This window comes from Chrysemys picta, chromosome 1 (assembly GCF_011386835.1).
Source record: "Chrysemys picta bellii isolate R12L10 chromosome 1, ASM1138683v2, whole genome shotgun sequence".
NCBI lineage: Eukaryota > Metazoa > Chordata > Testudines > Emydidae > Chrysemys > Chrysemys picta.
Genome location: NC_088791.1, coordinates 91,040,860 through 91,067,210, shown reverse-complemented (window position 1 = coordinate 91,067,210; position 26,351 = coordinate 91,040,860). Strand labels below are relative to the sequence as shown.

Below are 26,351 nucleotides of genomic sequence, written 5' to 3'. Positions count from 1 at the left end.
AGCTGAGCTAAACCAAGCCAACAGCCACATCACAGAGTCCTAATACCAAATACTAGCTGTTTGCTGCTATTGCACATATAAAATACAAAACAGTTTATTAAATCTCACTTCCTTCACATAAAATACCACAAAAACCACTTTGTAGTCACTTGACTATAGAAATAAGGAAGGTTTTAAGGCAAGACTTATCAGGAAGTGGCTGAGAAGAGAAGGGAGTCAAGAAGGGGGAAACAGCTTTACTTAGATAAGGCAGTAGAAGTAAAAGAGCAACTCTCATCTGCAGAATCAGGGAAAAGGGGTAGAGGCAAGCAAGACCAGGGTAATGCAAATGAGCAATGGAATGAGGTCAAGAGATCCAATTAGTGCCAACTCGGGGGTGACTGGGGACACCTGCTCCAATAGGACTTTGAGATTGCAAACTCATTTCATTTATGGCTTGTCTTCACATATAGCACTATAGTGGCGCAACTGCTAGCACTTTAGCGAAGACGCTCCTACACCAATAGGTAGGGCCCTACCAAATTTAAGGCCATGAAAAATGCATCACGGACCATGAAATCTGGTCTCACTCTGTGAAATCTGGTCTTTTATGTGCTTTTACCCTATATTATACAGATTTCACAGGGGAGACCAGTGTTTCTCAAATTGGGGGTCCTGACCCAAAAGGGAATTGTGTGTGTGTGTGTGTGTGGGGGGGGTGTTGCAAGGTTATTTTTGGGATGGGGGATGTCACGGTATTGCCACCCTTACACGCTGCTGCCTTCAGAGCTAGGAGGCTGGAGAGTGGCGGCTGCTCACTGAGTGCCCAGCTCTATAGGCAGCAGCGCAGAAGTAAGCGTGGCAATGTCATACTATGCCATCCTTATTTCTGCGCTGCTGGTGGCAGCGGCTCTGCCTTCAGAGCTGGGCTCCCAGCCGGCAGCCGCCACTCTCCAGCGACCCAGCTCTGAAGGTAGCGCCACCAGCAGCAGCGCAGAAGTAAGAGTAGCAGCACCACAACGCCCCCTACAATAACCTTGCGACCCCCACCCCCAGCTCCTTTTTGGGTCAGGACCCCTACAATTACAACACCGTGAAATTTCAGTTTTAAATATCTGAAATAATGAAATTTACGATTTTTTAAATCCTATGACTGTGAAATAGACCAACATGGACCACGAATTTCATAGGGCCCTACCGATAGGAGAGCTTCTCCCACCAGCGTAGTTAATCCACCTACCCAAGACAGTAGCTATAATTGGCAGGAGAAGCTCTCCCGTCGACACAGCGCTGGTTTATATGAGGGATTAGATTGGTATAACTACATCACTCAGGAGTGTGGATTTTTCACACCCCTGAGCAACGTAGTTATATCGATAAAGGTCTGTGGTATAGGCCTGGCCTTAGGCCACCAAGCTGCCATCAGATAACAATGACTTTTGATTTTGGGTGTGCTGCATATTGATAGTGATCTGCAAGCTATCTAGATAACTAAATGGATATTCTGCAGAGCCAGAGTATGAGGAAGTGCATTTCTCAATAGCTTTGCATTTTGGTAACCAACAATGGTAAGGAAATAAATACAAGGATAAATGTTAGAGATTCATGATATTGTGGCCACACAGATACAACTCTACCTACTTCAGCTCCAGTCTGGTTGGACAGGCAGGAGAAAGGGCTTGGTATGGGAGGGGGAAGAGTGCAACAGGTCCTAGTAAGGATCACCTCTTGCCCCAATTTGGGTAGAGGTATCCTGCATGCTAAAAGTGAGAGACTTGCAAGACTATAATCACTGCACAATTATAATCATTTTGAAATATCAATGCAATTAAATTCTGACCTGGCAACATCCATGTTACAAAACTGTAAATACAATAAGACTAGTTTATTCCCAAGTACAAAGTTTAAGAAGGTGGCAATCCTACACCTAAGTGAGGTGGTGGGGTTGGTTTTTTTGTTTGTTGGTTGGTTGGTTGGTTTTTGGAAGTTTACTATTTAGGTTCCATAAAATTAAGGAAAAATTTCTGCCAGATTCCGACGCACACGAAGAGACAAAAGTATGAATGGACATTTCTGGCACTGAATATGGGAGTTGGGTGAAATCCAGCAACAGTAGAGGAGGGCAGTTATTAAGCTTTGCCCTTCACCTGTAAACAGAGGGAATTGCTAACGAAATACAAAAATAAAACCACTAGCCTGAAGAAAACTGAGGAACAAAAATCAAAGCAATCCCAGTTATAACCTCTGCGTGTGTACAAACTGCCCCAACTTCTCCCACAGAAGTGGAGAGAGGGCATGGGGGGAACTGGAAGTCCTTCCCCCAACTCACCTGTGCTTGCTTTTATTTCCATTCCCAGGAGCACACTTCCCCCCTCACCCCCGCTCCGACTGCTCTGTGCTGAGACTGCCTTTCACCATCTTGTTCTGCAAGGAGGGAAGAGAGCAAGGAAGGAGGGGCTGATGAACCAAGCCAAAAGGAGGAGGAGCAGGGAGATATGAGGGAGAGCAAGAGACAGGGGAGGGAAAGAGAGGCACACAGAGAATGAAAGAGAGAAAGAAAAGTCAGTACACTGGAATGAGTTATACAGATTTTCAGACAGGATTTTCCCCATGACAAGAGTTGTCATTAAGCAAGAGTGGAGAGTTTGGTTTTAAATTTAAAAAATATATATATACACAGAATTTCACAAGAAAAAAGCAAAACTTCTCAATAAAACCCTTTAAAGGTGACTTGCAAAGGATTTCTGAAACATTGGGCATGTGCCCTTTTATGGTCTATACAAGAGGCTTAAGAGTTCTCTCCCCCAACACTGTTACTCAACCCTAAAAATATCAGGAATGTTGAGCATGGCCATCCCTGGCTCTGCTGGAGCACCTACTGGATGTGTCAGAGGATTTATAAAGTTAGCTCTCAAACCTCAATTAAAGAGATGGAGTGTCTAGTGTTAATTAGCTACGGAGGTTAAATAGGCATTAACAAAAAGCAAAGAGCTTTAAACAGTCTAACTAAAAGTCCCTTCCTCTCTCAATTACTCAACTTTCACCCTTCTGGCTCTCGCAAAGTCACAGTTTAACTTTTTTTCCAGTGAGTCATTTTAACACAGTGGTTCTCAGCCTTTTCCACATCAAGACCGCTTTTTCCATATCAGGATCATCCCACAACCATCTCTAGCTTGGCCCCCGCACCCTCCCATTTACAATATTGGAAGGGTAAGGTGGGTCATGACCCCCAGGCTGAGGACCCCCATGTAATTCTTCCCAGGAAGATTTGGAGCAAACTAATGCTGATCAGTGAAGCATTCAGCAAGGGCAGAGCCACATTCAAGCAAGGAAAATCCTTCCATTCTCTCTTGAGCTCAAACAAGTGACTCAAAACTTTATCATAAATGAACTTCAACGAGAAAGAGAAGCTGCAGATGACGAATGCCAATTTCTTCCCATAAAATAGGCAAAAGATCTGCCCTGGGCTTACTGTTAGTAAACGTCACACTTTTACAGCTTCATCAGGTACCTGTTTCAGTTCCACTGCCATCCTCTGTTCCTTCAAAGCTTACCAGTGAACTGAACTGTGTTCAAATAGCTTATAAAACAGACTGCATTCTAGTCACAAGGCAGTTGTGTTTTAATGTTTTCCTATCGTAGTTTGAGGACCATCATTGCAAATACTAATGCAGCACTGTCAACCCAACCTATCTGCAAGAACTGAATGCTGGAAAGCTTTAAAAGTTTATTTTGTTTTAATTTTTTTAACCCTATAACACAGGGGTTCTCAACTTTATTGTACCGCAACCCCCTTCTGACAACAAAAATTACTACATGACCCTAGGAGTGGGGGACTGAAGCCTGAGCCCACCTGAGCCCCACTGCCCCCCTAGTGGGGGGGATGGGGGGAGGCAAAGCCAAAGCCCCACCGCCCCAGACGGGGAGGTCAAAACCCAAGGGCTTCAGCACCAGGCAGCAACCTGAGCCCTGCCGCCAAGGGCTGAAGCCCCCGTGCTTGGGCTTTGGCCCTGGCCAGTGGGCTTGGGCTTCGACCCTGGGTGGTGGGGGTCGGGCTCCAGGCCTGGGCCCCAGCAAGTTCAAGACAGCCCTGGTGACCCCATTAAAACAAGGTCACAACCCATTTTGGGGTCCCAAACCATAGTTTGAGAACCACTGCTATAACATGTCTTGTCAGTGGACAGCGAAACCAGGAAATCCTTGTGTTACAGATCCTTCACAATCACACTAGACAAGTGTCAGAAAAAGAAGACACCAGTTTCATCCAGCTGTTGGGGCAGTTCACACCTTTTAATTATTGATTCAGGCAGGCATTAGTACATTGGTTTATGCTTGTTCCACATTTCTGAGGTTCTCTCTGCAACCATAAGGACTAGAATTTTTTTTTCTTCTTTTTTAAATGAAAGGATGAGAAAAAGGGAGGCTGATCATTGCTTACAAATTGATAACCAAAGTCCTAGAGTCTTCCAGGCTAGACGGGATCTGAATTTTTAACGTAAAAAACAAACCACCACTGTTTTTTAAAAAGTGTGGGGGTAAATACATAAAAATTGCTTATTGTGGCAAAACCACTTGCTCAATATACTTTTCTCCTTTACACAGATTTTATCTTTCAGAACTACCTTGTAAGAATACCAGAAGCCACCAGATGTCAGTCTAATCCAAGGCACAGCAGAAGAGAGCTTCTGACAAATACCTGAACGGAGTAACTGAATTCTCTGAAGCATTCTTGCAAGAGCTAAGGAGCAGAATCCCTCCTCCCAAAATCTAAATTACAAGTTGCGCTGTCTATACTCTCACACAATTTAAATAGATTCCTGCTAGCCACCAGAATCGCCATTCCTCCTGAGGTTTTTGATCACCTAGTTATACAGGCGGATGCTTCAGTAACTTGTACTGAGGATGTGAGGGAAATAGAATCAGCTGAGCAACTGTACTCAACCTGGTAACTGCTGCTGAACTATGACAAACTGCTTCTATTTCTGGCAAGTCCTTGCTTCCAACAGCTGATTAAAAACTTTTCCATGAGATATTTTTCCTTCCTTCTTGCATCCCTGGTAAAGCCCAGAAAGAACCTTCACCAAAAAGTTGCAGTATAGCACTCAAAAAGAAGGAATGTATTGACTGTACCATAAAAGATAGGAAATTAAGCTGGGTTTCATATAGTCTCTCTGAAGGTCTAGACAGAAAATGGCAAAGACATACAGTAAGCTTCACAGATCTTCTTAAGCAATCTGTATTCTTCTAGGTAGATACTTATCCCCCAAAATGCATCTCCCACAGAACCACACACACACACACACACACACACACACACACACACACACACACACAGCTTCATCTAAAAGCATCTCCTCCCTCTAAAACATGTTATCTGGGTATAAAATTACTTCATTAAAACAAATGTAGACAGAGCCCAGAGGAGGACAGCACTGAATGGACCTAGCAGGGAAGAGGTTTCCTCTTACCTTGTGCTTGGGGCACCTCACTGAGAAATTCTCTTCGTTTAGTAAACAATCTAGAGGAGAAGACAGACAGCAATTTGATTATTTTATTTATAAAAGTATACTTTGCATAATGTGTGTGTATTCATCATACCTTTCAGGTAGATGCTGTATTCAGAGATTGCTTCTAGATTTACTATTTGGGTTTTCTTTGGAGGAAAGGGGTTTCTGGAATATTTTAGTAAATTAAGTTACCAATAGACCTGAGTGATATTGTCCTTACTGCAATCAATATGCCAACCCCAAATTTCCCCTAACGCCTCACTGCTGCATAAGGAGTAAAAGTCAGAGCAAACCCACAAATCTCTCCTGGCTTCATGGATTCTAAGCCTTAGAAATACAAAGACAGGAAAGACCAGATACACCAGTAGTTCTCAAACTTTTGTACTGGTGACCCCTTTCACTTAGCAAGCCTCTGAGTGTGACCCTTCCCCCCCCCCCTTATATTTTAAAGTGTTTTAAATTTAACACCATTATAAATGCTGAAGGTGAAGTGGGATTTGGGGTGGAGGCTGACAGCTCGCAACCCCCCCCCATGTAATACCCTTGCGACCCCTGAGGGGTCCTGACTCCCAGTTTGAGAACCCCTGAGATACACCCATCTCATCTTAGCATATTATCCCTGTTTTATGCTTCAGAGGAAAGTGACTGCCCCCCATGTTTAGCACAAAGTCCCTGAAATATCAGAGGCAGAAAAAAGTTGGTGTGTGTGTTGTGACTTATTTCCAACCCCAAATCTAGTGATCAAGTTTTGTTCATTGCTTGATATACCGCAGGGTCACTCATATTGCTCTTGGACCTGCTGCCACACACTGTAACTGTGAAGCTTCACTAATCTAAGGGCTTGTCTATACTTACATGCTGGTTTGGCGGCAGGCAATCGAACTTCTGGGTTCGATTTATCGCGTCTTGTCTGGACGCGATAAATCGAACTCAGAAGTGCTCCCCGTCGACTCCGGTAATCCTGCTCGCCGCGAGGAGTACGCGGAGTCGACGGGGGAGCCTGCCTGCCGGGTCTGGACCGCGGTAAGTTCGAACTAAGGTACGTCGACTTCAGCTACGTTATTCACGTAGCTGAAGTTGCGTACCTTAGTTCGATTTGGGGGTTTAGTGTAGACCAAACCTAAGAGACAGTTTAATGACTTCACATTTTTTAAGGACACTAGAACAGATCAAGTTTGTTTTTAAAAAGTGACTTTAGCATTGTTAAGAGGTGCTACATTAACAGCTCCTGGAACCGTTAAGTGCTGTATCCATAGAAGAGGATGCACTAAAGGCAACAAGGCAGTGCAAACTTTGGAGTTCCAGCCTTCTACTTAGGGATTTCCAAGTGCCCCACATTTCCATTTCACAATCAAAACTTGAAGCAGCAGTGCACTCTACATAGGGGGTTCAGCTGCATCTGCCAGGTATTGTCGTCTATGGCACTGCCCCACTCTTGGTCAAACTTTTGACACCACCTCCAAATACCTGATGTTACTCAGCCAGCGTCTCATTACTGCGTTATTTTTGGTGGCTCACTAGTGTAAGAATTCAGCAAGGCATTTATGACCTCGTGTCCTCTCCAATGTCTCAGATTGCCAGCAAGTTGCACAGTGGTTAATAAAATGTGCTAATTTAAAATCTTAAGTATGTAGCATAACTACAGCTCTCTGCTGTTCCAATCTGCTAGATGAGTTTAACAGACAGCACCTAGGGCTCCAGGGCAACGCTTTCTAGACACCCAAGCAGAGTTTCCTTTGCTGGTATGAAATGCTTCTCAGTTTCAAGATCAATGCCTCTGGCCTGAATCAAAAGGAAGTAGCATGCAATAGCCTAAGTTACTTCAGAGATTTAAAAAAAGAGAATGAAAACCCTTATCCCTGCGCTAAGGGCAATAATTTCAAATACAGTATAGCAAAGACAGTCTCATTATAAAGATAGGAATTTTGCACAATGAGACTGTACCATGAATTATCATTGTACAACACAGTAACCATCAGAACAAACCTGAAAATATTAGAGAGAGAGAAAAAAGAACAGGAGTACTTGTGGCACCTTAGAGACTAACAAATGTATTAGAGCATAAGCTTTCGTGGACTACAGCCCACTTCTTCGGATGCATATAAGAGAGAGAGAAGACTGTTTTCTCCTTTTAGTGAATTCAGCACAGGTGACAGATGAAATCCTCCATTCATCCCCCAAATGGGAAGAGCACATGGGAGCGGGCAGTATAAGCTTCCACACACTGTTTCTTGTCAAGACAACTCATGCCCTGGATCTGGACCATGCGTGGGGGTGAGAAAAGCTCAATAGCTATTATTCAATCTTTGTCTTTTTTTGCCATAAATGCCAACATTGGAGATAACTAATGCCAACTGTGGTAATTAGTGTTAAAGGTTAGGGACACTTATCTCCACACTGGGAATGGGAGAGACACCGTGAGATCATTTCACAACTGCCACTGACTACTTCTAAGGGTAGGTCTACACTTACCCGGTAGTTTGGTGGCAAGCAAATCGAACTTCTGGGTTCGACTTATCGCGTCTTGTCTGGACGAGATAAGTTGAACCTGGAAGTGCTCGCCGTCGCCTGCGGTACTCCAGCTTGGCGAGAGGAGTATGCGAAGTCGACGGGGGAGCCTGCCTGCCGCGTCTGGACCGAGGTAAGTTCGAACTAAGGTACTTCGAACTTCAGCTACGTTATTCACGTAGCTGAAGTTGCGTACCTTAGTTCGAATTGGGGGGTTAGTGTAGACCTGCCCTAAGATGGCAAAAACTTTTGCTTACTACCAACCTGGCCTGGATTTGAACTGGTGACCTAAGGTCACACATTTCATTTCCCAGTCAAGTATACTTTAAAAATCAACTCCAAGGAGGTAATTTTAGATAGCAAGACAACAATACGTCAAGCTAAGGTCAGTTCAAGGAGGAAGATGGAAAGGCAGCCATGCACCTTGTTTGAGCAGGTTTTCCTGTATGTCAGGGAAAACATATAACAAAAGGTGATTTTAACACACAATTATGCTTATATCTCCTTGTACTTTGTCTCTCTCTTTCTCTCTCTGGTTTGTTACCCTTCACAAAGAATATTTGCAAGCAAAGAGGGTTTTTTGTCCCTTAAGAATTCATCATTTGCTAGTTATTCTGTTTATGGAGTACATATCCTTTGTTTGTGATATCACATAATATGGATGCTGTGGAGACAACTGTGATGTAACAATCAGGATTGGACTCCAGGTGGGGAAGAAAAAAAAAATAGAGGGAGTGGATGTGAAATCTCAAGAAACAAGGATCCTGTTTCCATGGAGATGTCTCTAGGACTAAGTTATCTCAGACGTCAGTGGTTCTTTACAAATTTGAACAGATGAAAGCTAAACACAGATGAAACATTAACAATAGCCATCTCCATATTATTATTATTATTACCATAGTGCAAAGCACCATAAAGTCACATCACAACGAACAATAAACACAACACATAGGAGTCATGGGCCAGCAATCTTCCTCCACATGTCCTCACACAGCCTTGTGAAACATGCCATTCCACATATCGTCCAGTCAGCCACATCGTTGAATCTCACTCACCACAGGTGCCCACTGACCCTGGCATTCGGCACCAGTCCCTGCAAAACTTGCTCCCACTTTTCCTCCACTCACCCAAACCACATGTCACACAAACTCAAGTTTCCTTTTACCATCTTATTGATATCAGGTATCACTACAGTTATGCTGTAAATTTGGGTGATTACCTCCTTGTTAGTGTAGCATTTCAATTTGAAGGCAGCGAGTGTCAATATCCTGTTTCTGTCGCATCCACATCTAGCATGCATAAAGCAAGATGCTGAAGACAAGAGATGGAGAAGATACAGGACTGGGACAGGGACTAGCTGGATAAGATGGGGCAGAAAGACTCACTTGTGGGGAAATGGGCAGAAGAATTTATGTCCGATAAAGCACACTTGCCTACAGAGCCTGGAATGGAATCCAAGACTTCAGAGTCTCACCATTCCTCTGCTGTTACAAATATCTGTGAAACCCATTTGCAAGGTGTCTCATCCCCCTCTCGTACTGGTCCACAGCGTATGACAACCTACTACTACTCTCAGTTAACCTGTTAGCTCAAGCAGGAAGTGTTTGTGTGGTGGCTCTAGATTTCAATCCTGCTAACGACATATGCGTGTCACTATGACGCCACATGATGGAATTTCTGTTTTTTCAAGATCTAGGAAGTTACACACAAAACTATGTTAAAAGAACATCAAGTATGCAAAAATTAGGAAATGACAGCAGTAAGGTTGCCAAATTTGGCCTCCTTGTGCATATGCATTATGAGACAGGCTTTAAATTACATGATGACTTTTTTTTTTCCTCAGGACCCATGCTCATCCAGTGCACAGCACAGACCTGCTTCAGTGATGAATCAGGACTGCGTAGTAGAAGAGACTGTTTATAGGATCCCTCCTTCATGTTGCAGAAGCTGGAAGGTGTGTAGGGAAAGAGGCAGAGAATAGCAGGAAGAAAGATGACGGACTCATAGTTAGGGCGGCTGAATGCTGCCCCGGAGAACTGATTTTATCCCTGCCTTTGCCACAGAATTTTCTTAGGTAATGCTGGGCAAGTCACTTAACCCAGACTTTTCACACATGATTAAGTAATTGGGCGTTCCTCATTTTCCAAGTGCGTAGCTTGAGATATTGGGCTCTGATTTGAAAAACAGCTAAGAAATCACAGCTACAACTGATGTCAACGTGAGCTATTCTTTGAGCAAGTGAAGTGTCATATAATGCTGAGTACTCTGAACCATCATGTCCTAGGCCTCTCGAATTGGGCATCCAAAATTAGTGGACATTTTTATATTAATCTCTCTGTGCCTCAGTTCCCCATCTGTAAAATGGGGATAACACTCCACATCTCACAGGGGTGATATGAACATAAATTCATTAGCATTTGTGGAACACTCATGCTACAGTGATGAGCACCACAGAAAAACCCATGAGAAAATTAATAATTCTGTCTGCAGAGCAGGGTTTGACTAATGTGTAGTAAATAAGGCCCGGAGTCACACACTGAACAATGAGAAAACATAATATTGAATAGCTACTCATTAAGTAAGCACCATACATTCTGTGCACTGAATAGGGTAGGGATCCTGTGGAAAAAAATAGTATGATCTCGTAAATAAATACTGTATCATAACGCATATGCGCAAAGAAGCTGCATTGTGATTGTACAGGCAACTTTACTTCAGGCATTTCCTAACTTCTGACTGCTTGACTTTATTAAGATTACAAAGTCCTTTTAACATAGTTTTTTGGTGTGTAATTTTAAAGTGTGTGGGTCACGCCACACAGTAGATGAGGCCTTAACTGGATCAAATTCAACGTCAAGGAACCCTGAATTCCATTGCAAATTTAATTCTGTTTTATTATTTAGCATTTATATTGTGGTAGCACGTAGAGGACCAATAGGTTGGGGCCCTATTGTGCTAGGTGCTGTACAGTCATACACAGGAAGACATGAAGTTCAGGAAACTCACCCATTCTCCTGCAACGAAATATCTTGTGTAGGTTTAGCAAGCCGGTCAATCGATCAGTCAAATAATGTCAGCTGACCACCTATTATTTGACCTTGGTCAAATATTCTAGCAAGAATGCCTGATGTAGGCAGTTGCTTACCTTTTTGATTGAATCATGGTGCCATTCTTTCATTTTTGAGAACTTCATTTAATAGTGTTTTGCATTTTTCCGAGTTAAAATAACTCAGTTAAGTAACTTGTTTCTTGTAATTAGGCATATGTATCTAAGGGTAAGTCTACTGGAGACCATAAGGTCTTACTCTTCTTTTTTACCATTGTTACAGTCCACCTGTGCCACAACAACTGTTTTTCTGCATATCCAGTAGATTAAAAGCAAGGGCCAGTTTTAGGGGATAGCAAGCAGGGCAATTGCCCAGCAAAGTTAAGTTGCTCGGGCTTTGGCTTCAGCCTTCTGCCCTGGGCCCCAGGGAGCCTAACGCTAACACTGCTCTCTGCTTTATTTTGGCAGACCTCCTGAAACCTGCCCCCTCCCCCACCCCAGGGTCCCCGGACCACTGGTTGAAAACCACTGTTCTAAATAATCTATTTTCACGCCAGACACCACTGTCATAAGGACAAGTGCACACACAGATAGCACTAGTACTCTGATCACTGAGCAAAAGGAGCAGCTCCTCTAAAAGCTATACCACCCAGGCTGATATTTTCATAGCTGACTAGAAGTGAGCAATGTCAGTGCTTGGATAGGAGATTTGTGTGGGCACAAATGAGGTGCTACTGGAAGTGGTGTTTATGACTCAGCAGGTGACACTTTCCATTTGGAATCTACTAGGCTAATGCCCAATTGTACTGCTAAGGAGCGTGTCACTGTAGGAGGTGCTGTCTTTCAGATGACATGAAAAATCAGAGGTTCTCATTATTGGGAGTCCTTAAACAGCCTGTACATTTTTCACAGGGAAAGGGGGTTCTCTCCCATGTCATGGCTAAATTCCAGGTTTTTTAGCTGCATTCTACAAATTTAAAATTCTTTCTGCAGTTTCAAGAAGATTCTTCTACATTTCTCAATCCAACTTGTTCCAAAGTGCTGCCATGCTCTGTTTTATCAGCTGCCATGCTCCTTCCATTACATTACTGTATTTCCATGGTGGGTTAAGAAATTCAGAGTATAGCAGTTTGTAAAGTGCTCTGGAATACTTTGGGGGCAATGTGTGTCCTATAAGTGTAAGATTTTATTAATCTTATTTGTTCTTACCTGCATCAATGGCACACGGGTAATGGTATCGGAAGGAGCAACCTTTGTTGTAGCAGCCTAAGGTGGCTCCTGGCTCTTGGCAGTGGGAACATTTCTGAAAAGGATGGAAAGACAGAAATATTAGCAAATAGGTGAGCCCTTTATATCCTCCCTCCATACACCTTTTCCTGGTATTTCTACCATACAAACTTCAGCAATTTCACACACTATTTTCTCAAAATTTATCAAGAGCCACCAGGTCCCAAAGATCACTTTTTAGATTACCGGTACATTCCCTTCAAACATCAAATAATGGGTCCCGCCATTCAGTGGATAAAACGATAGGTTTTTCAAACAACATACTTTTGCACAGCAGTGGTAACTGTACTTAATGTACTGTTAAATAGCAGGTTTCAGAGTAGCAGACGTGTCTGTATCCGGAAAAAGAATAGGAGTACCCGTGGCACCTTAGAGACTAACAAATTTATTTGCGCATAAGCTTTCGTGGGCTACTGCCCACTTCTTCAGATGCATAGAATGGAACATATATTGAGGAGAGTGCATGAAAAGGTGGGAGTTGTCTTACCAACTCTGAGAGACCAATTAAGTAAGAGAAAAAACTTTTGAAGTGATAATCAAGATAGCCCAGTACAGACAGTTTGATAAGAAGTGTGAGAATACTTACATGGGGAGATAGTTCAATGTTTGTAATGGCTCAGCCATTCCCAGTCTCTATTCAAGCCTAAGTTGATTGTATCTATATGCAAACTAGATACAATCAACTTACGCTTGAATAGAGACTGGGAATGGCTGAGCCATTACAAACACTGAACTTATCTGATGACCATTTTTAATTTCCATTACTTATTCCTAATATCTCAACTGGTTCATATATTTAATAATTTTATCAGATGGGTGTGAATGCAACAAAGTGAGAGCTATTCACTGACTTACTGCAGCCTTAATGGCTTTAGAGAATTAGGCCTACGGTGTATTTCATTCAGAGAGCGACTTTATAAGTAAAGTAAGTATTTTTCAAAAGCATAAACTAATGTAAACTTTTGAAGAAAGCTGGTTTCTGACAGGCTGAAGTTTCCCTTCTTTATAAAAGGACCTGTCGTGGCTAGCACGGATTCCATTTAAGATTGCAAGCACCACAACAAAACACACACCCCAATACCTACAAGAACACTCTGGTTATAAAAAATAAACCTATAAGAAACGCAGCAAATTCAGTTTTGGAGATAAAATGTGGCAAAAAGCATTAAAAAATAAGTGCTTGAACAATTGGTCAGAATCACCTGAAATTTGGACCATAACAAAGTTGTCTTTTGAACGCAGACTATACATATATACAGATCTAAAACTGGTCTTTTATTACCAAGCAAGTCTCAGATCTGATCCACAGAGAAGTTCTTGTCTCTATAGTAAGTAGGGGGTTATAGTATAAACACCCTTTTTAAAAAAACAGGGGGAAAATTAACAAAGGCATTCACTGCTCTCTCCACCATGCCATGCAGACAGTGAAGGATGTAGTTTAACATGTAAATGACTGAGTATGAAAGCAAAATCAGCTTCCTCCAACCATATGCCAGGTGCCTCTTTGAATCAAAGCAGATGTAATAAATGGGAAAGTCTGAGATGCCAGTTCTCGTGACTTGTACAAACCCAGTCTTCTCACAGTTATGCCAGTGCACTGTAATCCTGATCTGCAGGATCCTTTACTAAATCAACTCCTGGGTGTCTTTTAAGCAGCAACCCTCAATCATGAAAAACTAGTACAATATTTATGACATAAGAAAGTGTCCTTGAGGTCCAGGATAAAAAAGCCAACTAACTTATTTTTATTTGTCAGAATATGACCCCTGGTTTCCAAAGGTAAAACTTCTAGGACTTTAACCTATACCAAACTGCTTGGACCTCCAGGCAAGTTTTGTAATTCACTTACTCATGGGACTATAACCAGCCTCAACATGTAGCAAATGGCTTTTCCTGGCAAACTATTGAGTCCTGCCTGTAAAGTCAGCCATAGGAGAATCATATGTACTGTACTCCTCGGGGGAATTCTGCACCACTGTGCATGCACAGAATTAATGTCTAGTGCATAATTTTTTTTTCTCTGCAGAAAATACATTCTGCTGGAGAGGTACTGCAGTTACCTCTTTTGCCCACCAAAGGCTGCTGAAGTGCCAGAACAGGGAGCAGCCGCTCCCAGACGGGAGCAGCCCTAGCTGTAGCTAGGGAAAAGAAGAGGCTATATTCCTCACAGTGCCCTGCCCATAGGGCCAGATCATGGAATGCTGGGGGGTCACAGACTGGGGCTCTGAAGGACTAGTGGGGGAGGAGGACATACTGGGGTGGGGGCTGAATGGGGGTGCAGGAGCACCTGGGGACAGAGTGGCTGAGTAGTGGTGTAGGGACACATGGGGACAGGGGCAGATGTGCCTGACTGAATGAGAAAGGCTAGGGGCAAGCCAGGGTCCGCATGGGGGAGGCTCCCTAACAATCCCCCAACCCAAAAAAATCAACTGTTCCATACTTCTTCCACCCACACCCAACAAGCCTCCAAATTCACACCCAGGCTTCTTCCCAGCAATTACTAGCCTCTCCCTCAGCTCCTCCATTACCCCTGATTCCCCCAAGCCTTTGACCTACTTCTGAGGGGCACAGAAAATATGTTTCTAGATTGTAGTTTAAATGAATTATTACTCACTCAAAGTTCTGTAGTAATATGGCTAGTAAGGAATCTATTTGCCAAAAAAAATTTCCTGAATCTTTTTTCTCTGTATTGTTATAGACATACTTGATGACAGGTATTTTGTAATCAATTACCAACATAATTTAAACTGGAGTAATTATATTGTGTTATTTTGACAAATAAAATATGCAGAATTTTAAAATATTGTGTCCAGAATTTTTAATTTTTTGGTGCACAATTCCCCCAGGAGTAGTACTGACAACAGTCCTAGTTTCACTCATGGCAGTTATGCTCAAAATGCCTCCTCAGGAGTCCTGAATCACACAGCTCTCTACCACCCCCCGCCCCAAGCCCCTCCATTCTCACTTTTAGACATGGCCAACTAAGGCTAATGATTCTGACAGGGCACAGTCCAAGTCAGCCATTCTTCTTGAATGGAGCTCTGAATGCCCAGTGTTATTCCTTTGAGGCACATGCCCTTCCACCCTTGCCTGCTCCTTTGAAGTGCCATAGCACTGCAGCAATAAAAGAGAGCATTCCCACATGTATTCTTCCCCACAATGATCTTTCTTGTACAGAGCACAATCAATAAGAGCAGAGGAGATGGAGCAGCAGAGAATGAGCTGAAGTTGTGGAAAGATATCTTCAAACTAAATGGAATATTTTGAAGAGTGTATTGTGTGATTTAACTGCAGACAAAAAAGTAACTTCAACACACCACAAAACAGTATGTTGCCTTTTTCAAAACACTCCTTTATATTTTATAGCAATCCTCCCTATACAGTTTCAGCCCAGTCTATCCTGCTCTTCTGAGGGTGCTGCAGCATCACAGAAGCACAGAACATTTTGAAGCATGTGTCTTTCCCATAATGTTCAACGTGCCCAATTTTTTGTTCATTTACACGAACAGCCCTGCTCAGAATGGGTCAGGAACTTTTTCACACTACAGTTCTGTTAGTGATGGATAAATAGAGGTACAAAATTTCAATAAAGTGAGACAGCCAAAGTGCAGGAATCAGCCCTTTATCTCCCTTCTATGCCTGACCAACTGGATTATTACGAAGGTTGCCGGCAACAACCCCCACAACAGCAATTCCCCATTGGACTGCAATTCCATTGACTGCTCAAGGCAGAGATCATCTACTGCTCACTCTCCTGCTGCTGAACAAGTCTCCACTCTGGCAGATGCTGCTGCTTTTCACAACCCACTGACAGTCTAATAACTCCATCTCCTCTATCTCCAGGGACCCACAACCATCTGCTTCTTTCAAGGGAGGGTGGAGGAACCACATACACACACCAAACTACTCTCCATTTCTTTCCAGTTCCCTATCCTTCATACATCAGAAAGAGAATAAATTTACCTGTAAATTTATACTGTAAATTTACCTGTAAATTTATACAGACATAAAATAACTCAGATCTCTATTAGGGAGATTCTTATATCACATACACATGGTATCAGAGTACCTCTAGATGATTTTAAACATACAGTAAGTGAATAGAGATGGCTAGCTGGTTTCAGCCTAATTCTGCAGAGACATTATTTCAAATTAAGAACCCCCACAAACATGACTGGCAACCTCTTGGAGAAACGCAGAGCTGAAAGAACAGTGGGTTCTGCAGGTCAGGACTGAGACGCATGGAAAGATGCAAGTACGTACAGCTCCTGCTTGCACTATGTCTGACTACGGCCAGTATTAACACCCTCATTTTCACATGCACATAAAATGTGCATTTTACCATTAAAAAAAAAAACTAAAAACAAGATATAAACAAATACTGGAACTTGCACAGGTAGATACATGAATTGTGCCTAACTGCCACAAACTAAGCTCTTCAGTTTCTGTTCAAGTTTTCACTCAAACCCCATCCCGCAGACAGTCACCAGGACATGGTAGCAGCTTGCTAGCCGCTTTCAAAGGAATTATGCTATCCTTAGCCAGGGAGAGAGAACACAGGCTCTTAAGGGAAGATAAATTCCTATTGCTCAGTAGGCAGTCTGCTTCACTTCCTCTGCTCTGAAAAGCTGATGACCAGCACTTGGACAAGGCTCCCAGGGAGAAGGGCTGATGAATGGTAATCACTGCCAAGCATCTAGCCAACTCTTGGCTCAAATACAAAGCAGCAATGATTGGTTAACAGGCCTCTCCCTCACAAACCATCTAGAATCACAAAACAGTATCTCTCACCTGGAGTAGGTTGAAGGGAGGGTAGAGTTAGATCTGGGAAAGACACCCCCCCCCCCAATCTCTCGAACTAAGTTATCAAAGCTATAACAAAGAGAATTTTTTCACTTGACCAGAGCTCATACTAAAGCCACACACATTATCTTTTCCTCACCATGCTTATTAACAGCTCTCAACTCTTTGTAGCTCCAGCTCAGTCTTCACCTGACAATGTGAAGTAACACACAATCTAGAAGTGCGAACAACAGGGTGACAAATATAGTAGCAGTTCTTAACCAGGGGTACGCATACCTCTGGGGATACATCAACTCATCTAGATATTTGCCTAGTTTTACAACAGGCTACATACGTAAAAGCATTAGCGAAGTCAGTATCAACTAAAATTTCATACAGACAAAACGAGAAAGTAAGCAATTTTTCAGTAATAGTGTGCTGCGACACTTCTTTATTTTTATGTCTGATTTTGTAAGCAACTAGTTTTTGAGTGAGGTGAAACTTGAGGTACTCAAGAAAAATCAGACCCAGGGGTACAGTACTGTGGAAAGTTTGAGACCCACTGCACTGTAGAATCACCAGAGTTCTGCTCCGTTTCATTGAATGTTTCAAATTAGGAACTACCGGATACTATTTTTTTTCTGCAATTTGGGTTCCTCCACTATTAAGTGAAATGGCTTTGACTGTAGTAGAAGGGGTTACACCTGCATGCACACATACACGCATCCTTCCCTTCCATCTTATTTGCCAGAAATACCTTGTCGTACCTCTACCTACAGGTTACAAAACAAAAGATCCTGTCCTGGGCCTTCTAGCCCCCTTCCTCTTCCTAACCAGGTACAATATTTTTGTCTTCTGAAGTGACCTAGTCTGCCAGAGAAGAGGATCAGGCCAAAAGCTGCTTCCTTTTGGCTCCATGCTAGCAGGCAAAATGCCGAGCTGACAACTTAACATAAGATCACTGGGGCCCCCACTAACTATTGTGTTATCTGAAAGTTAAACTAGCCCCGGTTTACTAGACAGGAACAGAAAAATGACTCAACAAAGGGTAGCAGAGGAGAAAGAAGCCTTGCTGGAGCTACTGCTCCTTTCCCTAGTGTGGAGATGGGAGCTGGCTATAGCCTTATTTGTTTGTTTAATTTTAAATTCCTAGAAAGGAGGGGAGAAAAATTAAGGAACTGAGCCCACAGAGTGGAGTGGAATCAGAAAGAGTGTTTGTTTTGATTCTGCCTTATAAGCTGGTGCTTTCTTAGATGGTTTCTCATCTACACTTTCCACCAGCAGCTGGGGATCAACTACAGAGATCAGCTACAGAAGTAGATTCAAGCAGGCACCTCCATTGATCTCAAACTATGCTTTTTACAGTTTTTACCCTGAACATGCTTTCCTCTCAGCCGATTGGCTGCTTGCTCCTGGTCCCGCCCTCAGACTCTTAGCCTCACTCCAGATGCCTTCCATGCCCCTTTCCAAATAACTTCCCTCCCTTCTATCACCATCATTTAGTTCCCTCACTATTCTCTTCCCACTTCCTTTGTTTTTCCTTTTAGGTATCCCTTCATTTTTCCCCTCCTCTCCCACCACTGTCATAATACAAAAACGTGTGGCACTAACATGATGGAATGAAACCTTCACTAGGTGTGATATATCCCTTTACTCCACCCTGTCTTCTCTTTTTAGACTGTAAGCTACTGAGGACAGAGGCTGTATCTTATCTATGTTTGCACAGTGCGTAAAACACTGAGGCATCTAAATTCAACTGAAACACAAGTATTATGATTTATTAGAATTATAATAATAAAATAATAATCATGGGGGGAGGTCTTCTTCTGGTTGCTTCTGGTTAGTCAGTAGGCAGGCTGGCTAGAGTCATCCTCTCTCCAGCTACCGTCAGTGAAGCTGGAATGACAAGTAGCAGCAGAGTCCTCCTCCCAGGGAAGCAGACTATAAAGAGAGGGGCTTGATCACAGCAGCTAAGAGGGAAAATTGAGCAAACAACTGCTGCCCCATGAAGAGGTGAAGAGCTATTGTTAGAGATATTGTGGGAATGGAGGTGGAATGATTTTTGGGAGGTCACTGTTAAGAGGTATTGAGTGGGAGCGCAGGGAGGGATGAGAAAGATTTTGGAAGGGCCTTGTTTTTAGAAGATGGGAACTGTAAGCAAGTATTTTCACCTGGGCTAAAGCAGAATCAGAGAGCAACACTGCACTGAAGAAATTAAGTACGGATTTAGTTTCCAAGATTTCAGCAATTAAAAAGAGATAGTCACTGCTTTGGCAGATAGAGCTACTGTGCTGTAAACTGGAATGGGAGAAACAGCAGATAGAATCACAGTGGCAGTGCTGCATTAGGCTGCTTGAGCAGAAAGACAGCTGCAATATCAAAATGGATGATATGGAAAAGAGAAAGAAGAACTATTAGAATTAAAGGGGTGCCTGAAAAAGCTGAAATGGAAATTCTATTCAATATGTACAAATGTTGATTAAGGACATATTAAATTTGAGCTCTGTGGAAGAGGGTAAAACAGACAATACATACAGGGGCTTTATCCCCCCTCCCCACCGCCATTATGGTCGGTAACAGACTCAGAAACTTGATTGTTAAATTCACCATACAACCAACAAGAGCATTTGTTTAAGAAAAAGGTGAGGGAGCATCTAGATCAGTGTTTCTCAAATGCTGCCACCAGCGTATTTTTGTGTGTCCACAACAGCCTCCTGGGCAGAGAGGGGTGGGTAGGAGGTAAAGCAGTAGCCCCTCCCTGAAGCACCCACCTATTGATCCTAGATGCGCTGCCTTGGTGTTTGCTGGCGCCATCAGCAAGGGTCAGCACCCTGCACCGCACAGCCTCCTGGGGATCTCCGGGCAGCACTCTGGAGACATGTGGGGCATAATGCTGAAGGAACTTTGGACTCAGTAGGCACCTTGTAAGTTCCTGACCCACCTTATGTGGGCAGAGGGGCTTGGGCTTCAGCCCTGGGGCCAGCATTAGAGAAAATGGCACCATGGGCAAACTTGTATTTTGGCACCCCTGGCCCCTTTGCCTCCACAGTGCTGCCCCCATCGCCCCTGGTCCCTGCTGCCTTCCCCTGCCAAGCTTCATTCTGCAGCCTCGCACCCCAGGTCCACCCTGCTCCTGGCCTCTTGACCACAGCGACCCCCAACCACAGTGTCCTGGGCAGTCACCCATGTCGTCCACCTGTAAGGCTGGCCCAGGTTAAATCCCCCCTGACCTGCTGCCCAAATATAGAAGTCAAACTATACCTATGCATCAAAGCATCCCAACAATCGCTGAGATATTAAGTTTTAAAGTTGCCTTGTAAATGCCATAAATCATAATGCGCACTCATTCCCTTCTAAATATTACTACAGCGCAGGCAGAGCTAAACTACATAGGTGCAGTTTTCTTTCAAGTCACAAAGCGTATTCATTGGCTAACCACTATGCTTACATCTCATGCTTCTGTAGCGCCATAAGCAACTATTGACCAACATCATTAGCATGATGTCTGGATAAATTGAGATTGTTCCTTAGCAAAAGGCGAAAGAGTTAAAAACGCGAATGGATATCAGAATTTTTTTTTAAAAATCAATGCCAGAAAGTGACCCTGAATGTGATACAGAGATGGCTCTGGAGAAGCCACCTGCTGCTAAGAAAAGCAGAACGTGGAAGGAAGGAAAATGAACATTTCAGGATAAGTGGAAAACACAGTTTCTGAAACCACCCAATTCCATTTCCAAGCAGGTTGCAGTGTGTGCTGTTCGTAAGAAATAAATTTATCAAATTAAAATTTACGCAATGCAATGTCACTATAGCACTCATGCAGGGGTTTGTTGAACAGAATTACCACAATGAATTTCAGAGGCACAAGCTGTTACATGATGCAAAAACCAAACTCGGAAGACAACAGCGATGGCTCAGAGATTTTTTTTATAGCGGATCAGATACAGATGGTTACTTTTAAAGTCGCACTACCTTTGGGGAAAACAAGGAAAGCATTTAGCAACGGAGAACTTGTGAAGAATATTGTTTTGGCCACGTAAGCAGAAAATACACTTTTCAGAGAGATACCACTGCGAAACAACACGTTACAGAGGAGCAAAAGAGATCAGGCAAATTTTCTACAAAATGAAATAGCTGAAAAAGTTGCAGCTTTCTACAACCTGTGCTTAGATGAGAGCCATGATGTCCCAAGGGAATCATATTTATTCTCTTTTTTGACTGTGATCGCCATTAGTTTTTGGAAGGTGTTTTATGTCAGATGAGCCTCAGTGCCAGGCCAACTGGCAAACACATTTTTCAGTCTGTTCAGGCGAGAATGGAGGAGTGCCACATTAGCTTTTTGACAACCTGCGTGGCTTGACAGCTGATGGGGCAGCAACCATGCAAAATGCACAAGTAGGGGTGCTGAACTGCTACCAAGAAAAATGCACGCAATTTTTTTTTTGTTTCACTGTTTTGCCCACCAAGAAGTACTTGTCAAAAGGCTTCAATGGAAAGTATGGATGAGGTTGATTCTGTAGTGAAAAACTGCATCAATGTGCTCAACACCAGCGGCATCAATAAAGGGAGATTCGCATCTATGCGCAAAATGAGCTGCGAGACACACAAGGTGCTGCTGAATTACAACCTGGTCCTGTGGCTTCGTTTTAATTAGAGTGCAAAGCCCATTTGAGCTCCGGAAAGAGCGTGTTGAGGTTTTGAACACAGTTTCACCAGAATTGTCCCAAACGCTACAATATCCAGAAGTACGTGGCTGTTTGCTCTTTTGGAGAAGAGTTTTTACCAAAGCTTGCTTCCTTGAATCTGGAACTTCAGAAACCTCAGCTAACGCTATTTGACAGCATTGAAGTAATTAATACATTCAGAATGACAATCACTGACATTGTCCAGCACCTAGAAGAGGAAAAAGACTTCCGTTTTTTAAGTGCTTAATCAGTTTCTCAGCTATCAAGATGAGAATGTGCAGCGGAAGGTCAGCTTAGCTATAATCAAATACCTAGGTATTCTTTTGGAGGATCTTGAAAAATCATTTAAGTGAGGGAAACTTTTTCTGTCAGTAGATCTTCATGACCGACCCATTCAGCAATTCTGGTTCAGGTTTTTTTGGCTGCCAACAAACTAACTGCACTGCAAGACAGATTAGTTTCCTTTGACTTTTTGGATTTAAGCAATCTCAAGTACCTCATGCTGCAAATGTGCAATGATGCAAGAGTGAAAACTTACTTCAGTCAGCCCAATGTTACACTACAGGACTTCCGGAGTAATGTGTGCCTGCTTGAGGACACCTATAAGCCCCTAGCTAAAGTTGCTTTTCTTTTCTTGTCCCTGTTTCCTACTACTGTGCTGTGTGACAGGTCATTCAGTGCACTACATTTTCTGAAGAAGAAGTACCGAAACTGCCAGTCACTAATGCTAACCCGGAAGCTTCCCTTCCAGTTTCAAAGGAGACACATGACCTTGCAGACTTTCCATTCAAAGAGCTCCTGAACTTCTGCAGGTAGTCTGATCCACACAATGGATGTGTTAAAACTCAGAACTTTAATTTCATTATCACAATACATTAATAAAGTATAATATAACAGGATTATATTTGTTGTTACTATTATCATTATTACTGGATTAGATTGATTTTTGTCTATTTCTGATAGAGAAAATTTTTGGACATATTTGCAGATATGTTTTTCATTATTATTTGGACTTTTATGTAAAAACATTTTTAAATTTACTTCAGAACTGCTGTACAACCATCTTTTACCAAAAAAAGCAAAAGAAACAATAAAAAAGACAAGAATATGAAAAGCATCTTATTTGTGTTTCTACTGTGTTTAGGTCCAGTAAAGAATAGACACAGCTGTACATTATTATTTAGTCATCAAAAAAGAAGAGAGCTGACCAAAACTGCAAAAGTAAACAGAAGGGCCAAAATTCACTACAGGTGAGAATTTCCATTTAAACTCACATCCATCTTCCATGATCAGGCTTATTATTAAGATACTCCAAAGGTGAGGAAACTATATTTCAGACTCTTGGTATAGAGAGCAAGGGCTCTAGCATGCATGAATACTCCCCAGAGGTAGAACTGATGAAAAGTGGTAGTAAAGTCATGGCAGATGGTGAAACCCAAGAAAAGGATGGTAGAAAAGAAAAGGACAGGAAGGGAAATGATGGGGCATAGGCAGGGAATCGCGGTAGAGGTAGGCGTATTGGTAAAAAAGGAAAGAGTTAATTTCTGTTTGTAAACTTCAGTATGTCATAAGATGATTCACAATTGTGGGAACACCACACTCAGTAAGAGAGACCATTTGCCACATAAGGATTCATACCAGTAATTGACCTTTTCACAGACCATCTTTGGGAATTAGATTAGGAGAAAATATTTGGTGATTATCTATTTGAGATGGGACATGGCCAGATCCAGGTAGCACGGCAATGTTTATGTGCCAAAACAAAAAAGAACAGCCCACACAATTTTAAAGTTTCTGAAAAAGCCAAATAAGAATCAATAGCTCTGCCTTTTAAGGTTATGTCTTTGATTGTCAAAGTACTGAACATGTCATCAAAAAAAAATCTCTGCCAGAAAAACAAAAGCAATCCGGCACACAATTCAAAGATATTACTTCAAGAAATTAATTTTTAGGAAGAGCAACAGAATTGGTTTCAGCACTTATTTTTTCCTTCAAAACAAGTAAATGCATAATATTTGCTAAACCTGAAAATTTTCAACTCAAAAAGTGATAATTTATCTTAATAATCCAGCGCCAGTAAACAACAATGAGTTTACTGTATGCTCCCCGCAAAAAAGCCATTTTCTTTTTGATAATGGATTTTTAAAAATACTTGAATACTTTGGAGTGGGAAAATTATACAGTACATGGAAGAGACTTCAAATTGTATACCAAATCCTTATTGGGAAAGAAAACAACAGACAAGGAAAAAAAGATTCAGTGCTAACCTATTATAATTATCAAACTCTCTCAGACTGTTGGAGACTTGTACTCAGGGTAACGAGATTATTTACTTTATTTATACTCATTTACGTATTACAATAAAGCGAATGTTAATTTCTAAATTCTTATTAAAGTAGGCAAAATATGCAAGAATTGACACTATTTTACATGGTCAGAAACAGGATGGATAAAAATCTATTTTTTCAAAGTAAAAAAATGATTTTTTAAAAATTAATTCAGATTTTAAAAAATTAATTAAATACACATTTCTTTTAAAATTGTTTAAAACTAGATTTGAAATTATGGCAACCCATTTAAGGCCTAAATTTACTATAATTATTAAAATAAATAAAATATGCTGCATCAAAGAACCCACAGTAAATTTTAAAGATATTAAAGGTTGCTACTTTTTTAATCATATACAGAATCAGGGGAAAGCATCTTTACATTTTTAGGTCAATTCAAGCTTTATAAATATGTTACAATGTCATATATTGCATTAAGTAAATATCTATTATTTTCAGTAGGGTTAATATATTTTAAGTGTGTAAAAAGAGGACACTCCACAGGCCCCAGCCCCACCCCAACTCCGCCCCCTGCCCCAGCCCCACCCCCTCCCCTGGACGCTTCGCCCCCTGCACTTCCCCCTCTCCTGCTTCCCACGAACATTTGATTTGCGGGAAGCCTGAAGCAGCAGGCAAGCTGGGGCGGGGGGGTGCGGCCCAGTCCGGCCCAGCGGCTCTAGCCCCAGCGTCTCCCGTCCGGCTTGGCTCGGGCCCGGCTTGGCTCGGGCCCCGCAACGCCAGCCCCCGGCCCCGAGCACCACCGCCCCAAGCACTGCCGGCCCTGGCCCAGGCCCTGCTCCGCACCGCTGGCTGAGCACCGCCGGCTCTGGCCCCGAGCACCGCCGGCCCCGGCCCAGCACCCCTGGCCAAACACTGCCGGCCCCGGCCCCTGAACCGCTGCCTCCGGCCCTGGCCTCCGGCCGAGCACCGCGGGCCCTGGCCCCGCACTGCCAGCCCCCGGCCCCGAGCACCGCCGGCCCTGGCCCAGGCCCCGCTCCGCACCGCCGGCCCCAGCCCAGCACCCTGGCTGAACACTGCCGGCCCCAGCCCAGCACCCCGGGCCCTAGCCCCGCACCGCCCGGCCCCCGGCCGAGCATGGGCTGTCCCTCCCTCCCTATTTTCCTGGACATGTCCGGCTTTTTGGGATTTCCTCCCGGACGGGGATTTGAGGCCCAAAAAGCCGGACATGTCCGGGAAACTCCGGACATATGGTAACCCTAATTTTCAGCCCTTACAATAAAGCAAATGCTGGTATTTACATTTGTCCAAATGTCAGTACTTTCAGTTTCTGTTGTGCAAAAAAGCTTCTGCCTTAGTTACTTATAGTTTCAGTTTAGCTACCAGGTGCAAAGAATAGCTTCATCATTTGAACTAGTTCACACAAAGTTGAGAAACTGAATGAGAGTTAAAAAGGCAGGCGAATTTGTATTCCTCTTCCAACCTATGAGTAAAAGCCAGATGGAAGATCTAGTAATCTGAGAATTTGAAGGCAGTAGGGCCAGATTTTGAGAGGTGTTTAGATGCCTAAAGGTGCCTAGTGGGATTTTCAAAAGCACCCAAACTCTCATTGATTTTACTCCCATTGGCCTTGGCTACACTTGCGAGTTATAGCGCCATAAAGCCGCCCCCAGCGCTGTAACTCACTCCCCATCCACACTGGCAAGGCATTTGCAGCGCTGTATCTCCGTGGCTGCAGCGCTGCATGTACTCCACGTCCCCGAGAGGAATAGCGTGTATTGCGCTGCAGCGCTGCGGCGCCAGTGTGGCCGCCCAATGTGCTGTGACTGGCCTCCAGAAGTATTCGGCAGTATCCCACAATGCCTGTTCTAGCCACTCTGGTCATCAGTTCAAACTCTATTGCCCTGGCCTCAGGTAACCAACCATGTGACCCACCCTTTACATTCCCCGGGAATTTTAAAAATCCCCTTCCTGTTTGCTCAGCCCGGCATGGCGTGGAGTGCTATCAGCGAATCTTTCCAGGTGACCATGCCTCCACGTGCCAAGCGAGCCCCAGCACGGAGCAATGGAGAGTTGCTGGACCTCATCAGTGTTTGGGGGGAGGAAGCTGTCCAGTCCCAGCTGCGCTCCAGCCGTAGGAATTACGATACCTTCGGGAAGGTATCAAAAGACATGATGGAAAGGGGCCATGACCGGGACGCCCTGCAGTGCAGGATTAAAGTGAAGGAGCTGCGGAGTGCCTACCGCAAAGCCCGCGACGCAAACAGCCGCT

General features: G+C 43.2%; 1 protein-coding gene across 7 annotated transcripts in view; it reads right to left on the bottom strand.

The window, feature by feature from the left end:
- TCF20 (transcription factor 20) overlaps positions 1 to 26,351 on the bottom strand; it is a 200,206-nt gene that overhangs the window by 14,664 nt on the left and 159,191 nt on the right. For 3 of the 7 annotated variants that reach the window (XR_006176718.2, XM_005293044.5, XM_005293045.5), the window contains exons 3-5: positions 12,250 to 12,343; positions 5,448 to 5,497; positions 2,309 to 2,436 (exon numbers count right to left, since the gene is read on the bottom strand). Coding sequence is in view for 4 of the 7 variants with exons in the window: in XM_005293044.5 (XP_005293101.2) it covers positions 2,353 to 2,436; positions 5,448 to 5,497; positions 12,250 to 12,343 (228 nt within the window). In the remaining 3 variants the exon portion in view is untranslated. The remainder of the gene's footprint in view (positions 1 to 2,308; positions 2,437 to 5,447; positions 5,498 to 12,249; positions 12,344 to 26,351) is intronic. The other 4 variants (XR_010594907.1, XM_042859705.2, XR_010594919.1 and 1 more) reach the window with 2 other exon arrangements.